This window comes from Cydia pomonella, chromosome 3 (genome assembly GCF_033807575.1).
Source record: "Cydia pomonella isolate Wapato2018A chromosome 3, ilCydPomo1, whole genome shotgun sequence".
NCBI lineage: Eukaryota > Metazoa > Arthropoda > Insecta > Lepidoptera > Tortricidae > Cydia > Cydia pomonella.
Window position 1 is genome coordinate 13594117 of NC_084705.1, and position 22397 is coordinate 13616513.

A 22397-nucleotide genomic window follows, 5' to 3' on the forward strand; every position below is an offset into this window, starting at 1 on the left:
CAAGGCCCCTGCGTGCGACAAGGACGGCTGCGGAGCTCCACATCATCGCCTACTACATTATCCGGTAAACAACAGTGCGCGTGACGTCACGGCGGCGCCCGCACCGCTGCCGAGTGCAAGTGTACCGAATAATAGTACCGCGATAAAAGAAGCCGCGCCGCGCGATCCCGCGTTCAAGCCAGTGACGGAAACTTTAACTCATATAAAAGCGACCGACAGCAGAGTGTTGTTAAAAGTAGTACCAGTGCGTGTACAGGGACCTAACGGTATGGTAAATAGCACCGCGCTATTGGACGATGGATCTTCCGTCTCGTTAATAAGTGCTAATCTCGCGCGACGCGTCGGTCTACGTGGTAATTCACAGACATTGCGAGTTCACGGTGCGTTTAAAGATAACGAACTTGAGTACAAATCGACAAAAGTGAATGTCGACCTTAAAGGTATGGACAATAAGGTTTATAATGTTAAATTGCGTTGTGTTGAAGAATTGAGTTTGCCAATACAAACATTGTCTGTTTTAAAATTAGTTAATTACTCTCACTTAGCTGATATAAAACATAAATTTTGCACCGCTGATTCAGAACCTGAATTATTATTAGGTCAAGATAACTTACATGTTGTAATACCTATTCAAATACGGGAGGGCAAATATAATAAGCCATCAGCTACACTCACCCGCCTCGGCTGGAGTGTCCATGGGAAAGTGTGCGTGCCGCGGACTGTCCGTCCGTCCAGGGGCCCGCCATCTGTCGCTGTGCATACTAACCTTTTTATTGCAGATAGCGGAGCAGATCACGATACCACATCAGATGAGTGCCTCCTAAGGGAAATCCACGAAGATGTTAGGCGCTCATTTTTGCTAGATTCCATGGGCGTGACGACGCACGTGCGGCAAAAGGCCGACGACGCCCGCGCCGTCGCGCAGCTGGAGCGCTCCGCCGAGCTCATCGATGGGCGTTGGTACGTCGGCCTTCCGTGGAAGGACGAACACCGCCCCATGCCCGACTCCCGCCCAAACGCGCTTACCAGGATGAAGGGTATTGAGCGCAAAATGGGTAAGAATCCAGGTTTCGCCGAAAGGTACCGTGAAAGGGTCAATCATTTGTTAAAAAATGATTACGCTATGGAACTAATTAACACCGAGGTCACGCCGAAGACTTATTACTTACCTCATTTCGGCGTAGACAACCCCGATAAGCAAAAACTTCGTCTGGTCTTTGATGCTGCAAGTCAGGTAAGTGGTAGCTCCCTGAACGATTATTTGCTCACAGGACCCGACCTATTGTCATCACTTTTAGGTATAATGCTGCGCTTTCGGGAACATCCAATTGCAGTAACAGGTGACATTAGAGACATGTTCTTGAGAGTCAAGATCCATCAAGATGACCAGGACGCGCTGAGGTTTCTGTGGAGAAACAACCCCACAGAAAATATGAAGACGTACGCGATGACGTCACTTATTTTCGGCGCAAATTGTGCTCCATTTGTCGCGCAATTTGTAAAAAATAAAAACGCCCAGCGATTTGAATCGTCATTTCCCGCCGCCGTCGATGCCATCGTCAACTCGCACTACATGGACGACTACATCGACAGCCTGCCCGACGAGGCGACAGCGATCGAAATGGTAAAAAATGTCAGTTATATCCACAGGGCGGGCGGCTTTGAAATAAGAAATTGGACGAGCAACAGCGTCGCAGTTTTAAACAGCGTGCCAAAGGAGACCTTAGGCACTGCTGCTGTAAGGTTCAAAGTCGGCCAGCAACATGAGAGCGAGCGTACCTTAGGTCTCATTTGGTACCCTGCTGATGACATATTGGGCTTCGATCTGTCATTAAAACGTATACCGAGCGACGTACTTGAAGGTGAGAATAGGCCTACGAAACGTTTAATGTTAAGAGTAATTATGTCAATATTTGATGTACTAGGTTTTTTAGCACCCTTCACGATTCAAGGCCGAATTATGCTTCAAGAGGCTTGGCGCTTACAGGTGGATTGGGAGGATTACATTCCAGACCAAATTTATCACAAGTGGCGTAAATGGGTCGACCTTTTGAAGGTAATTAAAGATATCCGTATACCTAGGTGGTACTGCACAGCCGCGCGCAATGCGGTAAGGGACAGCCAATCGGCTACAGCGCGTGCGAGCGAAATGCAAGATTGTGTGGATCTCGTCGCAACGGCACCTACCTCTCCCCCTGCGACCCACGCACCTACGCACAGTGCTACGAAATGCTACGAGGGCGTAGCGGCATCTACATCTGCTACGACCGCATCGAGTAGTAAGTACTCATATTATAATAATTTACAAATGCATTTTTTTAGCGATGCATCTTCTCAGGCGATGTCAGCTGTGGGCTATTGGCGCTGGGAGGATAACGGCACTATTTATGTTGCATTTATTGCCAGCAAAAGCAAAGTTATGCCGATAAAACAGCTGACTATACCGAAGGCTGAGCTGCAAGCTGCATTGTTGTCTGCAAGACTAGCCAATGCAATTGGAAGGGAGCACAAACTGACGTCAACGAGGCGTTACTTCTGGTGTGACTCCTCAACTGTATTACATTGGATTCTCAACAAAAATCGTACGTATAAGGCCTTTGAAGCAAATCGCTTGGGGGAGATTGACGACCTTACCCGCGTTGACGAGTGGCGGTACATTCCTACGAAACTAAATGTTGCCGATTTAGCGACGCGGGACTCGTTTGATCTAGCCCTACAGAGCGAGTGGTTTAAAGGTCCTTCTTTTTTATACGCTGACGAAAGTCTATGGCCAAAGGATATAATACCGACCTGTAACGAGGAGGAGACAGGGGAATGCGTAGCAGTCGTCCAGGTGCGTGACGAACCTGCATGCATACCAGTGCCGGACCCACAGCGCTTCTCTTCGTGGCTTCGTCTCACCCGTGCCACGGCGGCAGTGCTAAAGTTCATCGCTAGGTGCAAAGGTCAGGCGGTCGAGATCGATTGCGCAATGATGGAGCGCGCTGAGATACTTTTACTAAAACACGCGCAAAACGAGTCTTTTGGGGAAGACTTAGCCAGAATTAAGGCGCACGGGGCTTTACATCGCGCAAGTAAGTTATTAAAATTATCACCCATTTTAGACGAACATGAACTACTTCGCGTGGGCGGGCGCATTGACGCCGCATCAGATGTGCCTCTGGACGTCAAGAGACCCGTGATCCTGGACGGCCGTCATCAGGTAGCACGCTTAATCGTCCGGCATTACCATGTGAAAGCGGCCCACGGAAGTCAGGAGATGGTGGTAAACGAAATAAAGCAAAGGTATTGGGTACTTAGACTTCGACCTACTGTAAAACTCGTGACGTCAAGGTGCATGCTGTGCAGGATAATGAAGAGCAAACCTCAGGTACCTCGCATGGGCGATTTACCACAGGCCAGAATAGAACACCATCAGCGACCCTTTTTTCACTGTGGGTTGGACCTTTTTGGGCCAATGGAGGTCGCGGTGGGTCGCCGCAGAGAGAAAAGATATGGTGTTCTATTCACATGCCTCACAGTGCGGGCGATTCATATCGAGCTGGTTGCCTCCCTTACAACCGACTCGCTTATCATGGCGTTGCGACGCATGGCGGCGCGGCGCGGCTGGCCGCGCCATCTGTACTCGGACAACGGTACTAATCTGAGGGGCGCCGACACAGAGTTGCGTCGGTCAATGGAGGCGCTAGATATGGACGTTCTAAAAGCTGAGGGGGTTAATAACAACATGGATTGGACTTTTATTCCCCCCGCCAGCCCCCATTGGGGTGGGGCGTGGGAACGTTTAATACGTTCAGTAAAGGCGGCTCTCAAAGTCGTTTTAAAAGAACGAGCACCAAGGGACGAAGTTTTGACCACATTAATGGCAGAAGTTGAGAACATGGTCAACGGTCGTCCATTGGTGCACGTGTCTGTCGATCCTGCTGACGGTGAGTCTCTTACTCCTAATCATTTCCTTTTAGGGTCATCATCGCGACTCCCTCTTGTAGGAGAGTTCGATGATTCTGATCTCTACTTGAGAAAACTATGGCGGAAGGCGCAGAGGCTCGCTGACATATTCTGGCAGAGGTGGCTAAGAGAAATCTTACCCACCCTCGTGCCTAGGACAAAATGGCTAGAGGAGCGGAAGCCGCTAAAAGTAGGGGACCTCGTTCTGGTGGTAGATCCCAACTCTCCCCGCAATATGTGGCCGAAGGGATTGATCACGCAGGTAATTCCTGGCGCAGACGGACGGATCCGTTTAGTGGAGGTGAGGACGGCTACCGGGACTTACCGGAGGTCCGCGGCTCGCATCGCTCCTATTCCCGTAAGTTTAGAGTGCTGAGTCAGCACTGGGGTGGGGAGTGTTAGCGATGCGCTCACTATAGGTACATATGTAACTAGTTAAAGTTTATTTTTAAGGAAAAGTTGCCATGTTAAATACATACTTAGTTACTAATACTTAAGGTTCAAAATTGTATGACATGTTATGCAAGTAATGTGCACTACGTTGCTATGCGCCGGCGGCAGTCCGCTGCTAGACGCGATCGGTTTAACTCGACCCTGTATCCGAAAGTTAAAATAAAAGTTTCATTGTCAAGTTTACTCCTGCTTTTCATTCCTCGCGCCAGTGCCTACCATTAACAGGGAGAGCGAAATAGAGTATGGCAACTTGCGCCGTTACTCTCCACACATCTTAAGAGAGTTCTTATTTTTATTTTTCTCTTTAACTCTGATCTGAGAGAGAGCTGATTTAATTGAAAGCGTCTGGGTGTCATTTGATCGCTTTAACAAGCGAGAACTATTAATAGATACCTAATTTGTTTTTACTGTAAACTATACCTAAACCTTGGTACCTAGTTAAGATGCAAATCGTTCGCGATACGATAATCTCTGCATTATGCAGTGCACCCTAGTCATCTGGAAAGCGAAGCACATACGGAACTCGTTTCTGTTACCCATTACAGCGGCTAGCTACAGCCCGAAAATTCTCTCGCGGTTCGCTCTGTAAGCAATATGCCACCAACTGGGCATATTGCTTACAGAGCGTATGTAACACACTGTACATTACTCTACTCTCAGGACTTCTACATCCCTGCTCACGGCATTCGAATTTGCAGTGAGTAAAGTTCACTCTCACCTTCAGCAAAACCGAAAGACCTAGATCTATATGACTAGTAAAATAGCCGAAACAATACGAAGCATCACTCTAAATGGCGCTACATGTAACGCCCCTTACACTGATACAAGATTTTCATCTAATTATGTCAAGAACCAGTGCATGATTCAACCTTTACCGGTCGCCGTGGTAAGACCTAGTATTTACCAAATCCATGTCGGTAAAAGCCCGAAGTGAACAATAATTATATCACATTTCGGGCTTTTACCGATCGGCATCGGTAAAACCTAGGTCTTACCGGTATATCCTAGGTTTTACCGCACTTCGGGCTTTTACAGTAACATATATAAGTATTTTTATATAACTATATATTATATATGTATATCGTCGTCTAGTTCTCATAACACAAGACTAATTGGGATTACTGTGGGGCAAGGTCGCTGCGTAAAAATAATCCTTATATTTTATTTTTTTATTATTTTTTTATATACATGTCTCTGTATGTAGGACAATTAGATTGTGACAGAAACTTATGAACGCGAACTGTAGAGATATAACCCATTTTGAAAAAAAAGCATTCCAGGGTAGTAGACTTTTGGTGTGTTAACTGTACTAAGATTGATAATTATAGACTAAATAAGCATAAATACTCTAGTTATCTACCTGTTAATTGAACAAACAACAACAATAACCTGTAATAACATAAGTACCTGTAGCCATCTAGTTTCGAAGGAAAGTTCTATTAAATACAACTTTATGTAAACTACGCGGTTTAGATACGATAAATAAGCTGTAAATGTCAAAGTTTGCCACAATAATGGAGAACAACGATCTGATTGAAATATGTTAATGTACTAAAATTTTAAGAATTCTCTAGATAGGTATCTCTCTGTATTCGTAATTTAATTAATTCGTGGAATATGTAATACCTATGTACTGTAGTATGTGGAAATATACATACTATCTAGGACCTATTCAAAGAGAATTATAGGTAGCATTTACTTACTATTCTTTAACATTATAATAAAGTAAGTAGTGTCCGACCGAAATTTCGGTTTCGGTTTCAGTTTCGGCCAGTTTCGGCCAAAAAATCAAGTTTCGGCCCGAGTTTCGGTTTCGGCCAAAAACGGCCGAACCCTTCGGCCGCGCCGAAACTTACAACATCGTACCTTCGGGTCGCGCTCGGCTAACGTCGGGCGCGCTCGGCACGGCTGGCAATATGGCGTCGCTCGCCTGACTCCGCCGGCAACTACCTAAATCAGTGCGCTTTGCTCGTGTAGACGTGTCAATACGTGTTGTGTTTGTTCCGCGAATAATGGTAAGTAGTTTGATCAAGTATTTTAGTTTGTTTTTGTTGTGAATTCGTCATGTCATAGTTAATATTTAACGCTTTATTTTAATAGTTTGCTAACCTATTGACGAATATATTTAATTTTAAAGGTGTAAGTGCCAAGGTTAAGTACCTGCTTCATTAAAGTTTAAAATTCATCTTAGTTGCGTGTACGTGTAATGTAATAACGATTGTAGGTACCTGCCTATGCAATAAAATGAAAGGTGAATAGTTATTAATTTACATTTAATATAGACGTGTAATGTTAATGTAATGTTGCGAGTAATGTAATGGTGTGAGTAGGTATTTTGACGATTTACGAGTAACGTACGCTTAGGGTTAGTGTTGGGCTTCTGGGTTTGGTTGTACACATAATTAATAGTAAACGCGATTAATCCGATAAAATAAATTGTTTTAATTAATGAATAATTTTATTGTTTTAGGTAAAAAATGTCACAAAAGGAAAGACATCCGATTTGGCAATTTTTTGAGAAATCTACAGCTGACGTTTCGAAAGCTGCCTGTAAACTGTGTAACAGGTCGTTATCATTATATTTGAATTAGCCATTCGAGGCTAACTGATTGTGATATTTGTGAGTATAATTAAAATGTAAGTAACTGAAAATAAATAAACATAATATATGAGCATCATATTTTAATAATAAATTTGTTTTATTTTATACCACCATTAAAAAATCGCTAACTTTGTGTTACAAATAATGTTTATTTTTTTTCACTTTATAGGGTAGTTAAATTTTCAAACAGAACCTCTGTAACTGTGCTGAAATTTCATTGTGATAAATCTTTGAAAGTAGAAACCTGTAATTATAGGTCGGCGAGATATTAATTTTAGAAAAAAACGGGCTTACTAACATTTTTTCGACTTTTTAAGGACTTTTTTTTTATAAAAGGTTCGGTTTCGGTTTCGGCAAAATAACATGTTTCGGTCGATCACTAAAAGTAAGTGATGTGAGGCCTATACTTAACAATTGTAAGAAATTGTGTGATGGTAAGGAACCCATGTTGCGTGAGCCATACTCGCACTTGGCCGGTTTTCACGTAGTAGGTATCAACTTTATTAGCACGTCATTAATAGATAATTTTAACAAAAAATTAAGAGGCTGTCAATACCTAAAGCGCGCACACTGTCTATTTGTATCGGAGTAAATGAGATAGCACTGTCGCATGTTACTGGGCCTGGGCAAGGGAATAATAAGAAAAATATTTAAATAAAAAAAAGTGGATTATTAGTGTAATATTTTACTCAACCACGGTTTAGATATAAATGTTTTGAAATTGTGATTTTAATTGCAGACCCATAAGTAAAAGCAATAAAGACATAAAACCGTTTAATTGTGATTTTAAGACCAATATTTGCAATTATTTTCTATCGAGCCGATTTCGTTCAATCATGTATCGAGTACAACCACGGTCTTTGAAATATAATTAATTTGAACATATATTTTTCTTACTTGACTAAAACAAATAGTCTTTCTTAAAAAACTGTTTAAGTAACATCAATTTCAAGGACATTGGGTGTTGACAGCCTCTTAATAAGACACGTGTTTCGAAATGATTCTGTGTTCACCTGAAGCTTGAAATTTGAAGTTGGCAAACTGAAAATTAGAACATAATATTAAAAGGCTAGTCTTAATTGAAGACGAGAAAAAACACCGATAGCAGTTAGCTAATGAATATTCGGGGGTGTCGACCTTTGTGGACAACTGCCAGCGACAAGAGTTTCTGTAAGCGATTCTTGCGTAGAAATATTATGGCGCCGTGAGTTCAGGTCGCAGGCTCAGGATATCATTGTTATTTTTTAGTATTTTTTAATGCTTCAAATAAAAAGTTTTTGGGTGGTATTCCGAATCCGCACCGGCTAATAGCTTCTATGTGGCGCTATACCAAATAAGTTGGAATTGGAACGTTTATAGGTCGTGTCATCCACATGATGCGCAGATTTGTCAAATGTAAAAAGGCACGCGTCTTTAATAATGACACGATTTACTGCCCCACAATGTCTTTAATATACATTATTGTAATATCTGCTCCCCGCTACCAGTCGGTATACTACCGATAAACTTCTAACAGATGGTTCCAGCAGCTGTTTTAATTTTTCCGATATGAATTAGGTTGGAACGCAAAAGGCGTAACGGGGAGAGCTTTCAATATGATACCAATTGAATTTAATATAATCAGTATTCTGTCGCGCTCATGTACACATTATTGCGTGTTAGTAAGTATCCACATGGGCGTTGAATAAATAATGATGTTTCAACATGGGTGTAGATAAGCTCCAACTTTGAAAGCACATTAAGTACTCGTACATACTATACGTATTTTTTCTTTCCGATTTGGATGATAAATTCTAAATAATTAAATTAAAATATGATTTTTTCGCATTCAACTTACTTTTGTCTTTATCATCCTTCTACAAGTGGTGTATGGGACCAGACCCGGATGTCCCAGGACCGAGTCGCGAAACGCATCCACTGCGAACTGCAAAATGGTAAGCGAAAGCGAGGCGGCCAGTTTCTGCGGTTCAAAGATGTGTTGAAGCGGCATATGAAGAGAGCTCATATAGAGACAACAACATGGGAGAGTCTAGCTGGTGACCGTCCACAGTGGAGGCATATTGTGCAGACGCAGGTGCGTGACTTCGAAGCCAGGCGACGCACAGAACTTGACGATAAGCGTGACGAGCTAAAGGCCAGACCACCTATGGCCATAACATATAATTACGTCGGAGGGGTGCTGACCTGCAGTGAGTGTGGCCGCACATTCGCTGCTAAGATTGGCTACGTCAGTCACCTGAGAGCGCACCAGCGACACTCTCAGCGGTAGAAAGCAGTTGCTGTGGCCGAAAACGGCTAGGAGACGATGATGATGATGGGACCACAGATAAATAAATAAATAAATAAATAAATATTATAGGACATTATTACACAAATTGACTAAGTCCCACAGTAAGCTCAATAAGGCTTGTGTTGAGGTACTTAGACAACGATATATATAATATATAAATATTTATAAATACTTAAATACATAGAAAACACCCATGACTCAGGAACAAATATCCATGCTCATCACACAAATACATGCCCTTACCAGGATTCGAACCCGGGACCATCAGCTTCGTAGGCAGGGTCACTACCCACTAGGCCAAACCGGTCGTCTAAACATTACAGATACTGCGTCATTACCGGTTTTATAACAACTCGGTGGCAAAGAAGCATACATCTCGCCTGATTATATGCGGCTACCGTAACCTATGGATACTTACAAACCGTCACCGTTTAAAAACATGTACACTCCTTTTATGAAGAGCCGCACACCGATTTATTTAACAATAAATAAGTTACAGTTCGTAAATCTGTAATGATTTATATTCTTTTGACTTATTACGAATGACATTTGTAAATTATAAAAATAAAAACCAGTTTTTTTTGTTAGTTTGAAGTGTCGTGGGATAAGTCCATTAACACGAATTGGAGGGGTCTGTAACAAACATTTTTTGGTAAAATTAATATTTATAGAAATAATCGCTTCGAAAGAAAAAAACCCAGAAGAGTGCGAGTCGGACTCGCCCACCGAGTCTCCGTACAAAGTAGGTAGGTAAGTAGGTTCAAATGTATAGTTTTCAGAATTTTCCTGTACTTGTGGTATAAGACGATATTACTTGCCAAATTTCATAGTTTAAGGTCAACTGAAAGTACCCTATAAATTTTGATTTCTTTTGAGAATGTCAAAGCGATAAGCGCTGGTGGTCTAGCGGAAAGAGCGTGTGACTTTCAATCCGGAGGTTGCGGGCTCAAACTCCGGCTCGTGTGTTTTTCGGAACGGCAATGAGTTTTTCGGAACTTATGTACGAAATATCATTTGATATTTACCAGTCGCTTTTCGGTGAAGGAAAATATCGTGAGGTAACCGGACTAATACCAATAAGGTCTATAGTTTACCCTCTGGGTCGGAAGGTCAGATGGCAGTCGCTTTCGTAATTAATAACTTCGTAATTGGGAATACTTGCTAAGCGGACCCCAGGCTCCCGTGAGCCGTGGCAAAATTCCGGGATAACACGAGGAAGAAGAAGAGATTTAAGAGTATCCAAATATACGTTTTTGCGGCATAAACGATCGTACCTTTTTTTACGTCAACTTAGAAGTTTTAGACACGCGGTAGCGTGTTTAGCCAAGTTCAAAGAAAAAGGAACTGGCGGCGCAGTAACCGTGTGTAATATTACAAGAACTCCCTTACCCCGTTAACTTGTCTAGAATACAAAACATAATAGACGTAGCTCAATCGGTTATTGATAAATTAATGATTAATAACCGGCCAAGAGCATGTCGGGCCACGCTCAGTGTAGGGCTCCGTAGTTACTCTTCCGTCACAATAAGCTAAACTGGAGCTTAAAGTATAGTAAATTGTTAACCAAGGGATGACACGGTACCTTTCACCCGAGTTAAACAAATAGGCAAATTTGCATAATCAGTACCTAATTAAAGTAAGTCTTTTTACTATGAAGGGAAAACTTTTTGCGATAACTCAAAAACAGCTGAACTGATCATGTCCGCTATACTTTCATTTAATGTCTTTCATAAGCTCTACTTCCACGATTTTTTTCATATTTTTTGGACCTATGGTTCAAAAGTTAGAGGGGGGGGGGACACATTTTTTTTTTCTTTCGGAGCGATTATCTCCGAATATATTCACTTTATCAAAAAATGTTTCGTGTAAACCCCTATTAGTTTTGAAAGACCTTTCTAACGATACCCCACACTCTAGGGTTGAAGCGAAAAAAAAAATTCACCCCCACTTTACGTGTAGGGGAGGTACCCTAAAAATTTTTAATTTTATTGTACGACTTTGTCGGCTTTATTGATTTATATATCCATGCCAAATTTCAGCTTTCTAGCAGTAACGACCACGGAGCAAAGCCTCGGACAGACAGACAGACAGACGGACATGGCGAAACTATAAGGGTTCCATTTTGTGCCATTTGGCTACGGAACCCTAAAAACCGGCATTTTTGCGACTGACTGACTTGTAAATCAAAAACCTGTCAAAAACCAAACCCACTTCTAGACGACCTAGAAACTTGATATTTGGCATCAAGGTAGTCTATTAAGTGTATATAAAAAAAACTGATTAATTCATTGATAATTCCATGGAAATAATCATATATTGATAATTATTAAATTAAATTAAGACTTATATGTAGATCAAAAACCTAACCCACTTCCAGATGACCCAGAAACTTAATATTTGGCATCAAGATAGATTATTAGGTGTATATAGAGGAAAAAAATCTAAAAACTGAAGTTGATTGATAATTGAAAGGAAAAAGACATGAATTGATAATTATTAGATTAAATAAGAATTTTTGAATTTATTGGTCAATAACCTAACCCACTTCCAGATGACCTAGCAACTTGATATTTGGCATCAAAGTAGACTAATAGGTTTATATGGAGGAAAATATCTGATAACTGAAAATTGATTGATAATTCGATTGAAAAAACATATATTGATAATTATTAGGTTAAATAAGACTTTTAGGTCAAAAAACTCACCCACTTCCAGGTGAGCTAGAAACTGAATGGTATTAAGGTAGACTATTAGGTTGCATCACAGAATTTCGAACAATGTTTTTTTGGCGTGAAATGTCTTGAAGAAGGGTTTGAACAATATCAATTTTTAGAGAAAATAAGCCATTAAGCTACTCGGTATTGAGTATACCGTTGACAGATTTAGCGCTGATCTTGCGCTAGAAACGACGGATTGGGAACTAAAATTACCCATATCATGATTATTTCGTGATTACATAAAAGTCCATGGACGGATATTTAGAAAAGTGATATCTTTTGATAGATCTTACTAAATATTAGAAATGGGATTATGCGTGATATGAGATTTTTCACTGACATTTTAGGATTGAACTGACTGACGCACGAGTTGTTTTATTCCTTTTTAGCCACGGAACCTTAAAAAGAGTTTTCGGTATCGGTAATCATTAAAAGAAAAATATTTTGCTACGCTTCTGACGCCCGAAAATACTTCCGACCTTGGTCGGGATGCAATATAATTTAGTGGAAAACCACCATCTACATTTTCTACACGGTTGGAAACTATCAAGGTCATCTCGGCCGCAAGCTTGGTTGCCAGTGGGGTCTAGCCGGTTAGAGTCTGTTCGGAAGGAGAAGAGTCGTAAAATGTATTGGGCCCATACATTCCACGACTCTTCTCTTTCCGCATAGACTCTAGCATAATTATGTATCAAAAGTCTATAATGCTGTCATCAATGTCAGTTCATGAACGAGCAATATCAAAATTTTCATATTAAAACGAATTGCTTAAAAGATTTATTTATCCGTATGCATGAGCAGATGGAGATGGAGTGCGTTGCGGTGCGTAGTGTGAGTGAGGTGTCATTGGAATAGTTTTGTTATGAAACGGCTCACATGGGGCTAATAGGAAATATTACGCGAAACTCTGCGTAGGGGGCGCCAATACCACAATCCCTCACATTCTGAGGGTCTATCACGAAATTTCGTTATCTAACCTCTCTATCACTCTTGCATATTCGAGCGATGAAGAGGCAGGTAGCTAAATCAATTTTCGCGTTTCCCGGTAAGCCCTTTGTAAACAAACCGCCTTGATGCATCATTGTCATATTTTTTTTATGATAATTATAAGATGTAATGTTTTGAAAAGATGTGTCCCGCCGAGTTTCTTGCCGGTCCATATTGGGATACCCTCCTCCAATTGAGGGGGTATTTAAATCTTCTCGGGTCAGAGGTGTAGGGTTAGAGCCGGTGTAGTTTTATTTGACGTTCATAAACGCATTATTATATGCCTACTTGAATAATAAACTATCTTTATTATCTGTGAACACTTGTCAAAAACAGTTTAAGGCACAGTATGTATAAGTTACTCTACGGTTGACGGAAGGTGCTAATGCTGCACTCTGGCGGCAGTACATTGTAGTAATACTCCCTATTAACCGACTTTGAAAGAAGTCGATATTTTTAATCGAATTTAACCGTAGTCCGGTTAAAAAAAGGGGACCAGAGGGCCTACCGCGAAAATCGAAATTCGCAAATTGCGGGGATCTTTCTCTTTTACTCTGTCTAAGACGTAATTAGAGTGACAGAGAAAAATGCCCGCAATTGACGAATTTCGATTTTCGCGGTTATAGCCCTGCTATAAAACTTAAACCCTTTAATACAAAAACCTTTGTTATTTTGAAGTCCGTATATGTATAAATATTCAGTAAGTATAATGTGAAATTATTTAAATTAATAAATATTATAGGACATTATTTCACACAAATTGACTAAGTCCCACAATAAGCTCAATAAGGCTTGTGTTTTGAGTACTTAAAAACGATATAATAAACATATAAATAGTTAAATACATAGAAAATACCCATGACTCAGGAACATATCCGTGCTCATCTCACGAATAAATGCCCATACCCGGATTTGAAGTATTTGAACCCGGAACCATCGGCTTCATAGGCAGTGTCACTACCGACTAGGCCAGACAAGTTGTCGCAAATGTTATTCATAATTTTATTACCCTGTTCGTACTCGTATTTTTATTGTGTTTGATATCGCATTTCTTTTAGTAGAGTACCTACCAAATGAACGTCAAAATAGCTTAATTTTCATTATAGAATTTGGAAAACAGTAGGTATTCAAAAGGATCAAGCTTGAGTATATCATTTCATAAAATCCACTGCAATATCGTTGAGAAGCAATTCAACTCCAACGTAATCGAACACCAAAATCTTTATACAACCAAAATAGAATCGCATATCAAGAGATATTGCGTAAAATCTACAACGTTTTAGCGCTTTTATCTAACAAAAATCGGTATCAAGCGATAGCCTTACGCTAAATTCAATTCATTATTGTATAGAGTTAGCGACGAATAAGATATACACTGATAACTAGCGAACTGAGTAAAACGTAACGATGTTAAAATTTCGTAATAAGGGAGAATGGTACCTATTTGGTATGAATATTTTTTGTAGCAATATTAAATTATGAAAATGTAAACACCTACGCATGTTTTTACTGAAACGAAAAGAGAAACAGGAGCAAACATGTGCGTTGTACACTCCTTTTAGGTATCAAGTCACATCGCAACGAAAAATACATGTTTTCAAATCACGTTCCATGCTAAATTTTATGAGAAACAATAGAGGCTTCTCTTATTTATTTGTCTGGGTTGAAGATGTGATCGCACAGTCCAATTTTCATTCGCAATCAATTTCTGCTTGACCCTTGCGTTACGCACTTTGTTGTTATCCTAGGCCGTATTTCTTATTCAAGTCTGTTTTGTTTGCTACTGTTCACACAACTTATGTATATGCTGATGTATTTAAGTTATGCTTAGTGAGATAACTAATAGATGATCATATTTCTACTAGCAAACACATACAGACGGACGGACGGACAGAAGTCCGTGACTGGATTTGTTAATTTGAAAGTTGCATTCGTTCTCGTCTCGTAAAAAACGTCCGTTCCATATTTTTCTTGAGTTCAGGTACCTATGTAAGTGAGAATAATAATACAAAGAAAAAAAATACGTTTAAAATAAATATAAATACACATATTAATATACACGTAACAATTCCAGCTATAGAGAAAATGAAACAGATGAAGATATTATGAAACAGATAAAAAGAAAAGTTTAACGAGTCTCTTGAAAGAATATGAAATTGAACATAAAACTTTCACGTAAAACAACCGCATCAAAATCGGTCCATCCGTTTGAGAGCTATGATGCCACAGAGAGACACAGACATTGGCGTTGAAAGTATGACACCCGTCTTTTTACTTCGGGGTTTTAAATTACTGTGCCTTATTCAAACGCTAACATACATATATTAATATTTACTTGTCGAATATGTCAAATGTACACAATAAATCTCTGATAATAAGAAGACGATATATTAAATTGTTAGAAACAAATCAAAGCAGTTTCTGGAAATTATTTTAATGTGTGTTTTCTAAGATGATACACTACATAATACGTATATAAGTATGTATTTACATATTTCCATACGTATATAGATAAATACATACGTATACAGTGTGTTTTTTGATATACCTAACCGAAAACTTAAACTAGAAGTAGGGTTTAGTGCTATTAAACAATTCTGAAAGATTTATTTTATTTTAGCTGAACTATTAGAACATAATTAATTTTAGATTTTTTTTTTGACCGGTAATGTATTTTGTACACTATGTATAGGCACTTGTGGCAGCTGTGACGTCGCGTCATTACATGCGAAGTTGTGAGTTAAAACTAATAAGTTTTGATCATTGCTTGCTGTATTATTATTATTTATATGGAAAAATAAAACTCGTCTTTTCTGTACAAAACCTATGAGAGCGTGTTAATTAGGTACAGCCTAAACTATAACTACCCTTTGAATATCTGTGTTCATCACACAAATAAATGCCCTTACCGGAATTCGAACCCGGGACCATCGGCTTCACAGGCAGGGTCACTACCCACTAGGCCTGACCGGTCGGTCAAATGATGCTGACTGTACAGTCGACGTCACCAACGTCTTTACAAGCCAACATGCCAATAATATATTTACACGCCTCTATGACACTGACTTTAAGGTCGCGTTGACATATATTTGAAATGTTGGGTTGTAAAGATATCTGTGTACTCGACTGTACAATCGAATATAAATTAAAATTAGAGAGGTTCTCGTGATTTTTAGGGTTCCGTACCCAAAGGGTAAAACGGGACCCTATTACTAAGACTCTACTGTCCGTCCGTCTGTCTTTATCTCATGAACCGTGATTGATAGCTAAACAGTTTTTTCACAAATGATGTATTTCTGCCGCTATAACAAAAAATAGATACTAAAAAGTACGGAACCCTCGCTGGGCGAGTCCAACTCGCACTTGTCCAGTTTTTTTTTATCGAGCCAACTTTATCCTTTTGAGGGTTTGGTTGGAGTCGTTCTTGCAAATATAGTTTAGTTTTTGTGTGAATTTTTTCATGGCCCTTGGTTAAAATGTGTGAAAATTCAACATAGAAACTACAGTAATTTTTAGTCCTCCCTTAATATCTATCCTCCAAAAATTATCTTAAAACTCAAAAAACGGAACCTAACACTAAATACTTATTTACTTTTACCTGGTCCTTTTAAAATTCCCTAAAGCACCCGGATTTAAAAGTTTAAAGCTTCGAGAGCTTCCATAAGACTTTTTAACGATGCTTATAAAGTGTTGCATATTGTTAAATCTGGGACACATAAGTAGGTCAAGTGCGCCGGGCCTAGCATAGTACTCGCGCGAGTACTGGCTCCGTACTGACCTCTCGATCTATTATGCAAGTTACTTGGATATAAATTTGGGTGTGTGACTTAGACATATGGCAAGAAGAGATTCAATAGATTCATTTCCATTGTCGAGAAGGATCAAGTAATTAATTATTATTAAAAAGTTAAATTATGGACCTAGTCAGTAAATAAATCCATGTATTTAAATTTATATGTAAAAATTTAGTAAGTATTTAAGGCGGAGTAAGTTCGTGTTCTTCTCTCACTCTCACTGATCATAAGTGTGAGCGAGATGGAAGTGCGTGCCCGGGAGCGCGGTTATCATATTTTTTAATTTTAGTTTTTGGTGCGTTTTAAAAATGAAAAAAGTAATCGCTGGGTTCCCTCAAGCTTAATTTTAGAAATTATTTCATGTAGTTTTTGTGCAAATTTATTATATTTTTTAGAGTACATTTTAGACTTATGTTCGTGATTGTTTCTATCGAGTGAAAGTTAAAAATTCAGGAATCGAATCACTGAAGTCCTTAGAGATAGGGCTCAAGATTGCTAATTAAATTTATGGCAGCCGTATTAGATCTTATCCAAGAAAGCGCTATGACTTTTTTAAATCCGTTTTCTGAACCTACTGCACCTTAAGTTATGGTTACTTAGCAAAAGATTGCTAATCTAATTTCGCTACTTCATTAGCAAATTACGAAACAAGAGGTCGAAATTTGACTCTAACGAAAATTTGCGTTGTAAAGCTTAACAAATTATGATGTACACAACTATTGATACAACTTTGTGTCAAATGTTTGTACAAATTATGATGTTAATAAATGATTTTTTTCTAATATGTTACATACATTTTGATATCTTAATGCCGTTGAAATTATGTAATTTTGTTATTATTTGCCAGTACGCCGAGCTCGCGCCAATACATATAAGAACAAGTACAAGCGAAATGCGTGCGAATGATAAGAAAGTTTGAAGAGGCGTCCGGGTCTCTGATTGAACACATTTGTTTTTCTCATATTATTTAATTCATCAATATAATTATACCAAACCCAATATTATAAACAAAACGAAAAAATATATGTATAACCACTTTAAGTTCAAATCCCGTTACTAATGTCAAAATTAATTGAAAATAAGGGTTGACAAACATTTCTACCGTAGGGAACCCTAACTTCATCGTTGGTGCCCAACTTCACCCAAGTAAAACCTGCTTACCATGTTACCATCAGGCGGGCCGTATACTAATTTGCCACTGTCGTAGTATATATATATGTATATATACATATAAATTCAAGTACCTAGGTAATAATTTTCCAAGAAATAAATATCTAACTAGTTATAACATTCAAAATAAATAGAGCTGCGTAAAAATTACATTAAATAAAAAATATACAATTCTAATATTATCTAAGTTTGCTACACGTCAAAATAATACGAATACTTATTTCTAAATGTCGAGTTACTATGAAACAAGTTATAGTGGTGTTATGATTTAATGCTAGTTAAGTCTACGTAGGTTCACAAACCTTAAGAGAAGAACACGCTCCTCTCTCACTCTCACTGACCGTAAGACTGAGCGAGATGGATGAGCGTGCTCGGGACCGCGGATATCATGTTTTAGAATTTAATTTTGTTGTAGGTTGTAAATTATAACGAAAAAAGTAATCGACCAGTTCCCTCAAAAATAAAATTGTGCATAACTTAAGCAATTTTCATATTTTTAGCTTTTGTTACAATTTTTTAAGTGCGTTTTATACCTATGCTCGTATTTTTATCCTATCGAGTGAAAGTCAAGTAATCAGGATTCGAATCAATAAAGTCATTAGAGAAAATAATTGTAATTGGCTGTAAAATTATACAAAAATACAATTTAGGTTTTACCACGCAACAACCCAATTAGCTATATATAGATAGCTACGTATTAAAATGTTGGCGACATTGTTGTCGTTGCTGTTGTTGACTGTATGTAATGTCGACAATACATATTTTAATCGTTCGAATTGATACTTTAATAATTAATAAAATCTCATTTTTAATCCATTTACAAAAATTAAAAACAATGTTACTATAACTCTCAACCGAAACGTTAGGTTACTACCTAACCTACCTACCTACCTATACCTTCCTTTCTTTTTTTTTCTTTTTTATTGTACCTTTACTATAAGTTTGGATTGGTACTCTATTAGTTTACGGTAGGTACCTAGAGAGAAATAATAAAGTTGGTTCGTCCCTGTTTACATCCAGGATGTACGAGCCTTGGAATCTAGGTAACGGGGTCAGCTATTGCATCTAGGCCGTCTGTAATTGCTACCTGTGTCACCTATCTATCTCTTCCTGACAATTTATCTGGAAGAACGAGGTTTTATTGGAATTTAAAAGACAATTAACAATTATTACTATGTCTCAAATACTTGTAGAGACAATTTTGCTTTAGATAGCTAATTAAACAATCATAGCAAAAAATAAAATTCCGAACTTTTTGTTTCAAGACTTTTTAAGTATTAATTCTAGAGTGTTACCTTATTCATAAAAGTTTGGAAGGCACAATTAGTTAATTTATGTTTAATAATAAAGCAAACGATAGATAACTAATTGAGGCTTGTAACGATTTTATGAATAACGCCATAAGTGATCAATTTCACATCCCTGTACCCAGTAGGTACTTCAAGTTCAGTTCTTTTACACACTAGTATCTGTACCTACCTATATTAACAGCCTCTTGAAACACGGTAACTAAAATAAACGCTTTGATATCCGAAAGGAAATCCCAAGCCCACGCTTGGGGTTACAAGAGGTCAACACGCCCTCAGTGATTTGCTCACACGGGTAACGGAAATTCTTGATCTAAACGGATTTGAAATAAAACAAAAATAAATGTATAGAAGTATTTTTAATACCATGTGCTCGCATACAACCAGCCTGATGGCAAGCACTTACTGTAGCCCAACTCTGGCGATGTTACATTCGCATTATCGACCATTTAAAATTTTACTGCCACGCAAAAATAAATTTTGAAACAAAATGGTACTAAATATGTTTATTATATAACTTGACCGTCACTGGAAGCTATATTATTAAAAAAGCTATTGAAATGTGCAGAGAGGCCATTACAATCCTAATTAAAGAACCACTTGTCAACGCATTAGTAAACAAAATCCCCCTCCCACAACTAACCTTTTTGATGCTGGTCCTTTCATATCAGCTCTTGTAAAGGCAGAAGGAGTTCGAAATACGTTTTGGCCTCTTAAACATAATACTATTAGCAAAGCAAATCAGCCTAACAGCCGCCATAAACCTGTAACAAGTTAATAACGCACCCTCGCGGGGTGTATGTCATTGTCAACAACCGACTTACCCGTGAGTAACTCAACCTTCACATAATCATCTCGCTTACCACACAAGTGGAAGAAAGGAGGAGGAGTGGAGGAAGGAGTGGAAGTTGAGTGGAGTGGAGTGGAAGAGGGTTGTTTCAAAATTGAGGCTCGTGGTCCGAAATTTGAGGTAAATACGAAAGGACGAGGAAATTTCGGTAGAGGTTATAAAGGTAAATCATAAACGGCAGAAACCGTGACTCGAAACCGTTTCAAGCAGGTCGGTTAGTGTACTTCCTTACACAGTGGAAGGAAATGAGAGCACCAGAAATAGCATTAAAGGTAATCGAGCCCGTTTCACACCAATTTGGTCCCTGTATCAATTGTACACAAAATGAAAGCTAAAGGTGTTCCAAGTGTAGCGCAACCGTCCTAATCCTAGTTTCTCCTTTTTTCCTTGTGCCCAAACCGGACGGATCAGCTCGACCAATTTTCAACTTGAATGCGCTAAACGATTACAGAGGATTCTTTTTGAGCAGTTCGCCAAACGGTAATATAAGTTTGACGACCTGTCTGGCCTAGTAGGTAGTGACCCTCCCTATGAAGCCAATGGTGTAATGGTGGTGTAATGGGGTTCAAATCCTGGTAAGTGCATTTATTTCGCATAAATATTTGTTCCCGAGTAATAGGTGTGTTCTATGTATTTAAGTATTTGTAAATATTTATATATTATATATATCTTTGTCTAATTACCAACAACACAAGCTAACCGTGGAACTTATACTTATAACAAAACCTTATAAACAGGCATTGGATTCCTGACTTCCTCCAACCAAACGACTGGATGTGCAAGGTCGATATATGCCAAGCGAACTTTCACGTGAAAGTAGGCGAGGCACACAGACGCTTTCTACGCCTAGTTTACAACGGAGAATTGCTAGAAATGAGGTGCTTGCCGTTCGGGCTAAGCACATCTCCGAAAATGTCCTCAATACTCACAAATTGGGTAGCTCAAACCTTGCGGCAACAATGGATTACCAGAATTGTGGTTTACCTAGACGATTTTCTGATTGCCCATCAAAATGAAGCCATACTACGAGATCATGTCAAAATCACTATTTGAACCCTCATAAGTCTCGGACAGAAAGTAAATTTCGTAAAACTAGGGACAACTTACAATCCTTATCAAAAGAAAAAGCAACTTCATCACAAACTAGAAGAAGTTCTTATTCAATGAAGACTGACCTTGAAAAACAATCAGAGAATAGTAGGATCTCTGAATTTCGCAAGTTTTGTCGTTCCAAGGGGTCCGCTCAATCATCGATGACTCTAATGTTTCTAAACTCCCTGCCAGACCTATCGACCACATCATTCCCGATACGGAAAGTATGTCGAGCGAATGCAATTGGTAGGTACAAAATTGTCTGTCAAAAACTCTATATCACCCTCCCCCCTACCAATTTTCTAACAACTGATGCATCGGATCAAGCTTGGGCGGCGTAGTTGAACGACCTAGCTCTTTCGGGAGCTTGGTCACGAGAAGAACAGAACCTTTATTGTAATCAGAAGGAAATTAAACTAACTCTACGGATTCTACTCACGTGTTTTTAGTCACTCGCGCGACATGTTTCGGAGAGCCTAGGTCTCCTTTCTCAAGCACTAACAGCGCGAGCAGCGTTCACGCGCGAGTGACAAAAACACGTTGAGTGGAATCCGTAGAATTAGTTTAATGTTAGTATGTCTCACGTCAGTTTAAATTCGATAATCAGAAGGAAATGTTAGCTATCCTTCATGTTCTTCAAGAGAGGTGAGCGTAACTCACCTGTTGCATCACAGTTCAATGCTTATACAATGCGACAACAGGACGGCCGTAGCCAATCTAAGGAAATGGTAAATATAACCCATCGGATTCTAAACGTTCTATGTAGATCAAAATCAAATACATTTCAGCGTACATTATACACCGGGGAAGTATAATTGTCAAGCCGATCACTTATCGCTTTGTTGCCTACCGCCGGAATGGTACTTACTGCCCTTGCGTGGAGACAGTTTCTGCAAAGTTGGAACTACCGGTGGTAGATCTATTCATCTCGGCAATAGCCCACCTGGTACACAATTATGTACCCCGAGACCTGAGAGACATCAAGCGGTGTAACACGACGCGTTCAGTATTCCGGGCACGGGCACTTGAATCAATCGACCGGGATATTTCTGGTGGTAGTGCCTCGCTCGAAGATATTGTTCTGGCGAGCAGATTTCGAAGCCCGAGCGCTAGCAAGTCCACTTGCTTTGAGGAACGTGCGGAAAAATATCTCCGACACGTCGATAGGGTTAGCATCTTCCCCAGTC

The 22397-nt window shown here is 39.3% G+C and overlaps 1 protein-coding gene across 1 annotated transcript; it reads left to right on the plus strand.

Annotated features, from left to right (window-relative positions):
- The first annotated feature begins 663 nt into the window (after window positions 1-663).
- On the plus strand, window positions 664-4584 carry LOC133516102 (uncharacterized). The gene has a single exon (XM_061848831.1). The coding sequence runs from the start codon at window positions 869-871 to the stop codon at window positions 4322-4324; it is 3456 nt and encodes a 1151-aa protein (XP_061704815.1). The 5' UTR covers window positions 664-868; the 3' UTR covers window positions 4325-4584.
- The last annotated feature ends 17813 nt before the right edge of the window (window positions 4585-22397 follow it).